General features: G+C 34.5%; 1 protein-coding gene across 2 annotated transcripts in view; it reads left to right on the forward strand.

The window, feature by feature from the left end:
* The window catches only part of Klhl14 (kelch like family member 14), a 97,995-nt gene extending 90,060 nt beyond the window's left edge, over positions 1-7,935 (forward strand). Inside the window, exons 8-9 of one of the 2 annotated variants that reach the window (XM_005337449.5) lie at positions 3,369-3,526; positions 5,791-7,935. In XM_005337449.5, the coding sequence (XP_005337506.1) occupies positions 3,369-3,526; positions 5,791-5,931 (299 nt within the window). In that variant the 3' untranslated portion in view covers positions 5,932-7,935. The remainder of the gene's footprint in view (positions 1-3,368; positions 3,527-5,790) is intronic. The other variant, XM_078030208.1, reaches the window with a different exon arrangement.
* The last annotated feature ends 329 nt before the right edge of the window (positions 7,936-8,264 follow it).

An 8,264-nucleotide genomic window follows, 5' to 3' on the forward strand; every position in this document is an offset into this window, starting at 1 on the left:
AGATAATCATAGCTAACCAAGTAAAAAACATGTTGACCAAAGAAAAATACTCTCTGTGTAAATTAGCAGTACCCTTGAGCAAGCACTTATTCTGGCTTTTCTGCAGATAGGATTATTTTTAAGTTACCATACACATTAAAGAAATGAGTAATGGTGTCTACAGAAAATAAAAAAGGGGAGCATTAATAACTGAAAAGCACAAACGATTTGTCATAACAGCAAATCCAGTGAAATAAATTATCCCTTATCACCAAAGTGTAGTAATGAATTTTTTCCCAGAAAATTGTTTTTTGCAGCAATCATAAAGAACTTTAGTCATAGCTGCACAAAGCTAATACGTGATTTTTGTCTTTAAACATTTAGTAGAATTTCATGTCTAAATTTAGAACTATTTATTTTAAGTATTGAATATCAAACCATCTATGATTCTCAAGTTCAGTTGCTTTTTTTAATTAAAAAAATCCTAAAACCGTATTTTTAGAACCATGTTTTTTGGCTTCTTTTCTCCCTCAGATTCATATGTAACTTCAAATTTTTGTAGTACATTTGCATATGTATAACTTTATATGTATGCATAAAACACTGAATTTGACCCAAAAGCAGAGAGATCTGTGATGTTTAAAATGTTCCTGACCTACCTACTTTGTGCCTCACTTTCCTCATCTGAAAAATGAAGAAATTGGTCTAATTGAGCTCTAAAATCACCTCCAGTTCTGATATTCCAAGATCCTTGAAATGGAACTCAATGGGAAATGGGTTATTAATACTTGAGGCATATCTATGTATTTATTTTACAAAAATATATGCATCCAAACCAGGCATAGTGGCACACACCTATAATCTCAGCGAGACAGCAGGATTGCAAATTTGAGGCTAGCCTCAGCAATATAGTGAGGCTCTAAGAACCTTAGCAAGACCCGTCTCAAAATAAAGGACTAGGGATGTGATTCAGTGGTTAAGCATCCCTGGATTAAATTCCTGGTGTGTATATGTGTGTGTGTGTGTGTGTGTGTGTGTGTGTGTGTGTGCATACATCTTAAAAATAGATTAGAAATATATATTATTCTGTTTTCCCTCCTACATATTTACCTCTAAATATATTTTTTAAATTGCACAAGTGTAATTTTCATGTAGCTATTCCCAAGTTCATGTTCAGTTAGAAATGCCAACACCCTAATGTCTGTCTGCTGTTGATCTTAATACTCTTCCCAATGGGAGAGGATTCTGCTCACTACTGCACCTCTATGTTGTTTATCCTTATTACTTTTGTTGGTGTTCCTTCATTTCAATCCATACTTCATTCTCTAACCTCAATGTTTCATGTTACCTTTGTAGCTTTCTACACTGAAATGTATTCCTTCTAAATTCTTTTGCATAAGATATTGCCTAAATGTTTTAGAGGCTTTTGGCAGTCGAGCTTATATCTGGACAGAAAGACTGGCTAATGACAACCTAAATGAGCAGCAGCACAAACACATGTCAAAAGTAGGTTAGCTCAGGGATGTCCTGGCAAGGACAGGGTGGACTTTGCTTATAAGACTAGGTTTGAGTCCTGGTTGTGCGCTAACTTAGACAAGACACACTTAGCCTCATATCTGTAAAAAAGGAATAAGTATCTATCTATCTATACACACACACACACACACACACACACACACACACACACACACATACACATATAATCAAGGAGAGGGAAATTATTTTTCTTCTATAGATGTATGTATGTATATGTATGTGTGTATATATGTATATGTATGTACAAGTGTGTATATTTATGTATATACTTGGCACAGGAAAGGGACACATATCTTTAAACGATGCCTCTAGAACTTTAGAACCTGGAGTTTTCCCAAGTGCTCATTCTAAGTGTATACGCTCAAAAATTTCAGGGAGTGCATTACTCTTTTATACCAACATCAGTGTGATTTATTTTATATAAAAAGCTAGTGGCTTGAAATAACCTGTCTACCTCTTCAAGAATGAAAAGCATTCCTTTTGATTTGTCTTCTCAGTTATTTTGAAGAATCCAGTAGGTTAGTTAATTTAATAAACGCAGTGTGTCAGCTTGCAAATATTTGTAGCATGCATTGACTAGAAAAAAAAATTATTTGATCTACCAAGTGACCATGTATCTCCCCTAAGTTAAAGGCAGGGCTCCAGGAGATATAGGAACTTACATTGTCCTTGGCAACCTGGTTACTGCCCTCACCATTGGGAATCCTTATCAGAAGTGGAAGAGAATCTTACCAATACAGGGTGCTTGGATGTGCTCTAAACCTTGATCCGTGGGAGATGTTAGAAGCCATTCACATTAGAGCTATTTATCAACACAGTCAAACTATTTTTTTTTAAAAAAAGGTAAAAGATGCATTTTTACAACGTATTTTTAACAAATGAAAATATTTTGAGAGAGTTCAAATCTATTTAAGATAAGCAATATAGTACATTCCAAAAGAATATGAGCTCTGAAGCCCATTCACCTTTCAAATATCATCCTATCTATTCACTGGCTTGTGACTCACTAAGTCACTGACTTTGTCTGTCTCTACATTCCTTTATTTGTTAAATGAAAATAATGATAGTGGCTATCTCATAGAATGGAGGGTATAAAGTTATTTCATTTAGAAAACAAAACTATTATAAGCACTTTATGAAAATGCTTGCTTCAACTATTTTCTTATACCTTTTAAAATATGTTTTTTAAAGTTTTTATTTGTTTTAATTAGTTATACATGACAGTAGTATGCACTTATATACTTTGATATATCATACATAGATGGGATATAATTTCTCAATTTTCTGAGTATACATATTGTAGAATCACATTGGTCATACAATCACATACATAATGTAATAATGTCTGTTTCCTTCTACTATCTTTCTTATCCCCACATCCCTTGCCTTCCCCTCCTTTCACTTCCCTCTACCTAATCTAAGGTAACACTATTTTTTTTTGCCTTTATACATGTACTTTGTTGTTGTTGTTGTTTTGCATTACAATTCTTAATATGCATATATTCCACAATTTTTGTATCTCTGTATATAAAGTATGTTGACACCAAATTCAAGTCTTCATACTTGTACTTAACAAACATTTTATTAATGTCTACCTGTACGTAATCCACCTTTATTAACGACCTCTGCTCTAGCATTCTTGCTTTAATTACCCAGAGTTTGTTTGGGATATTTTAGATCTTTCTGGCATGTCTCCCAAGTTCACCAATGAACTGCTACATTTGTGTCTTCAAAGACATACTTATCTACTTCTTGATTCTAGACCTTTTTTTTTTTTTTAAAGAAGTCCTAAACTTACATGGGGCCCCTGATAGTTCATTCTTCTGTCGTTCCATTTTTACTATGTCACTTAGGTTTCTCCCATCTTGATGTAATGCTTGTGGAATGCTATGACCCAAAAGGAGACCAGTGGAACATTCTCCAAACTCCCATTTTGGAGGGTCGAAGTGGTCCTGGCTGTGCTGTGCTTGACGACAGCATTTACCTTGTGGGAGGCTACAGCTGGAGTATGGTATGTGTCCTTCTCCTTTCTTTTTGTGTTCACTTTTTCTGTTTCCCTTCAGATGTGTCATCATCCATACATGTATCTTTTTAAGAACATCATGTTGATGTGCAAGCAGTAAGTTACTCTAAGTAGTTAGAATTAGCATAGATACTGTGGAATTGGCTTGCTATTTAGTCAACTGCTTCATGACCTGTGCTAGGCTTCTGGTTCTCTTCTATCCCCATGTTTTTGTGATTCTGGTTGTCCATCAAGGGTCAAAATGAAGCAATTTTATAAATGTTCTGCTGAAATGAATATGAGAGTTCCTGACCAGTGAGGCATGAAAATTAATTTTTTAATATCCATCTGTTAGGAGGGGTAGTTTGCTTTTCACTTTCCCCTCTATATCATGAAAATTTCCAAACATACACAAAAATTGAAATTATGATGGACTGCCATTAACTCCTTATCCAGCATCAAAAATAATTAACATTTTTCCATACTTGCTTCAGTGATACCCCCTTTTTACGAATTTTGCCCGAAGAAATTTGAAGCAAGCTAGTCATGCCTTGTAATCCCAGTGACTCAGGGAGCTGAGGCAGGAGGATCACAAGTTCAAGGCCAGCGTCAGCAACGTATGGAGATCCTATCTCAAAAACAAACACAAAAAAAGCAAAATTTTGAAGCAAATCTTAGACATATTGTTTTACCCTAAATACCTCAGTTCTAATTTTTTAAATGTTTTTTTAAATTTATTTTATTTATTTATATGTGGTGCTGAGAATCTAACCCAGTACCTCACACAATGCTAGGCAAATGCTCTACCATTGAGCTACAACCCCAGCTCTCAGTTCTTATTTAAAAGAAACATCATTCACATTCATTTACACCCAGAAAAATAACAAAAATTCCTTTATATTCAGTTCATATTCAAATTTCTCCTATTAACTTGGGGGAAAAAATGCAAGTTCAAATCAGGTTCCAACAGGTCTCACTCGTGTTTGGTTATTTTGTCTCATAGATCTCTCTGCAATGTAAAACATCACCTCTGCTCCACTTTTGGTTTCATGCAGTGGACTCATTGACAAAATAGGATCAATTATCATAGAGAATATTCTACATCCTGGAATTAGCTCATGACTTCCTTGTGGTATCATTCAAAATCGCTCTTCATCTACATATTTCCTATTGACCAGAACTCAGAGGCAGGGCTTAATTAAGTTCAGACTTCTTTTCCTTCTCCTTCTCCTGCCTCTTCTTCCTCTTCCTCTTCCCATTCTGTCTCCTTCCCCTTCCTCTTCTTTTTTCTTTTTTGACAAGAACACCTGAGGAGGTGACTTAGATAATGCAAATTACACCACATCAAGAGACACATCAGGTCTAGTGGCCTACACATATTCACTTAAAAAATGAGAGTCATTTTTATATTTTCTTATTTATCCATATTAGTTTTATAAGAGCCATTTGGCAGTTTAATAATGTTAGTTTTCTTTTTTTTTCATCAAATAAGATTTTGATACAAAGTTTTGGAAAGCTTTAATAAATTATTTGTTATATGAAAGCAAGAATGTATTGATATATATAACTAGATTTGCATACATGTACTTGTTTGCTTTTGCAAATTGTTAGCTGCAAAAGTACATATGTTTGGAAGCAGGCACCAGGAGTAAGCTGTCAGAAAATGATTATTAGGTTGATTGGGTATTTTGTTTGTGATAAAAGCAAAGCCACTTTGATTTGGAGAAGAAAATGTTACATAAGCACTAGCCCCCAAATTTAACAAAGGAAACAAAATTAAAGACATTTTTTATTTCTCATGTGGCCTCTTGAAAATAAATAAATCAATGTGTAAAGAAGTCAGCAAGTCTTCATTTCCAGTTTACTTTAAACTGATTTTCAATGCTGGCTCTGATTCACCACAGTAACAATCTAAAATCCAATTTACTTCATTTATTTGAATATGAAGATGACTTTGTCTCTTTTTTTTCCCTTTAATTTAAACCAACTGGATAACTTCAATTTCTGTACAATTATTTTAAGAGATTTTTGTAAGCCTCTAGGAAATACTAGGTATTTATTTAATAGTCACCAAAAAAATTTTAAAAAAAGCTTTTAAAATGTCAGTTTCAAGTTTTCCCTTGGAATAAAAGATTTTAGTCTTTGGTTTTTCTTTGGAGTTTTGAGCAAGAGCAGAGAATAAATCTTTTCTTTCCAGCATAAATGTGATAGATAAGACTGCTGCTGCGCTTCTCAGAACACTTTCCCAAATGCTGCCTTCTTTGCCATTACAGGGGGCCTACAAGTCATCAACAATATGCTATTGCCCAGAGAAGGGAACCTGGACAGAACTTGAAGGAGATGTAGCAGAACCCCTGGCAGGCCCTGCCTGTGCGACAGTAATCTTGCCTGCCTGTGTACCCTACAACAAATAGCCCCAGGAAAATCTGGAAGGAACAGCATCACATCCCAGGAAGCAGTGACAGGTGACGTCACTATCCTAATAGGAACTGTGCATTTCTCATGATACAACTGCTGAAACCCACCTTTGGTTTCTGATGATTTACAAGTAACTACAAAAGAAAGAGACCTGTTATGGAACAGATACTGTGTCTGCAACTCAGATCGTACCCGACTTCCTGTGGTGATAGACTCTTCCATTTCAGACTGGTTTTTAATTTGTCCCAGCTTTTCAGAAACTCTCACATGGATCTTAACTTTCAAAGGGAGAAAGACAAAATACAGAAGACTGGCCCCAGAGAGACCTGAGATCAGTATTGTGCATTGTACTCTACCTGCATGTGATCGATGTTGAAGTTTTGGGAATATTTTGTACATGAATGATTCAGAATTTGACCCACCAAAATACTTAACACTGCATTACAGAAATTCCCACTTGATTCTGTATTCCTAACCTTTGGCTACTTCACAGACTCCATAAGCAACACAGTTACTGAAAACCATAGAAGATTAAATAGGGGCATTTTTGTTTCTATACAACCTTATTTCATGTACCTTCTGCCCTTATAGTACCTCATGGAAGAGTTAAGTTGTTGGGTCTTACAGGAGTTGCTTTCTGTCCTGCAGGTTCTAGGATAGCCAGAGTCCTAATTTCCATGTCCTGAATTCTATCTGGAAATTAAAACATACTATGTCACTATCAAGTTCATGGAGGCTTATGCTTTCTTTCTTTCTCTCTCTCTTTTTTTAGTGTTTAAGCAGTAAGCACACATGCTATTTGCCTCCAAAGATAGGACTGACAAATTCAGTCATACACTATTTCATAGATTCTGTTGGATAACACATCTGACCCAGACTTAATCTATGATCAAAACTAAGAGATTGCTTTTAGGAATTCAGGGATGAAAAGAAAAAAATAAAAAAAGAAAAAAGAAAAAATATTTCAAGGACAATCCCAATTATCTTTGTTCCTAAAACACGAAACTTACCAGGTTATAGCCTCTGACAGAATACTCTTCCCTCCTCACCTGCAGCTGGATTTGTAGACCCTGGACTTCATCTCATTATTCCCCGCCTCATCACTTTTGGTTAGCACCAGAGATTCCTGAACTCAGTTCAGCAAGCAGTTGCTACTTGTCTTTAGGAGCATGGGTAATTTAGGACCAGAGGTCAGGGGAGCATGACGTAGTCTCAGCGTGGCCAATCAAAAGAACAAAACTGATAGGAACATAAATTTGACTTTCAAGCTCTCCTGAGCTGGATCAACAACTGTTAGGAGTAAATAAGAGCTTAAAATATTTTTTTAATCACCCAGAGATAGTGAATCCTCCAAAAACAAATGTTACATTCAAAACAATAAGGGGAAGCCAGATTAAAAACGCCTTGGTGATAAGCTTTCATTGCCAAGTGCGTCAAGATGGATGGGGATAGTGGAATCCAATGCCGTTTCTACAGTAAAGTGCAATCTTCTTTGTTTTTTTGTATTTATTTGTATGTTCAGATCCAAAGGATCCGTTGTAAAAATATATATATAAATATACATATATATATATATATATACCTCCAGTGCAATCAACTTTTTATTTCTTTTTTTCTTAAAAACATATGAATATATAGAAAGGAAGAAAAGTTACGGTATTTTGTAGGAAACTCCCAGCTGACATCATGAACAGAACAAGGTCTGTTTCAGAACCTTTTATTGTCAACTGTCACCATTTCTTCCTAAAGTCACAGTTTATACAATAATATTTGCTTTCCTTAGACTTCATTTTATTTTTTATTTCTAGCCAAAATAAATAAAAAACATTTATGAGAACTATAAGTCAAACTTTCTGGATTTCAGAAAGATACAAACTACTAGAAAGTAAAAAAAAATGATTAAATAAGTCACAGAGAATGTAAATTTTGTACAGTATTAGAATGTGTAAATGAAGCTTGCTTGGAAGCGGAAAACTTTAAATAAAAACTTTATGTACTAATTCAACTGTCTGTAATATTTCTATTCACAAAGCACAACGTATAAATCTCAACATTGAATTGTTTGAAGATCTGGAATATCTAAATGTCTAAATGTTTTTACTATGCATATATGCTTCACAAGTTAATTCTGCTTTCTCACAATAAGTAAATATATGCATATGGACAATGATAAAAACCTATGAAATGCTTCTGGAAAAATGTTATGAGTTAAAGATCATATGAGTTAAATCTTATTTTTCTACTACATGAGCATTTCAATAAGATCTAAAAACTAAATATTTATAGACATTATTATAAGTAGCATGTATATTAAAAAATCTTCATACTT

Source organism: Ictidomys tridecemlineatus, chromosome 13 (genome assembly GCF_052094955.1).
Source record: "Ictidomys tridecemlineatus isolate mIctTri1 chromosome 13, mIctTri1.hap1, whole genome shotgun sequence".
In the NCBI taxonomy this organism is placed as follows: domain Eukaryota; kingdom Metazoa; phylum Chordata; class Mammalia; order Rodentia; family Sciuridae; genus Ictidomys; species Ictidomys tridecemlineatus.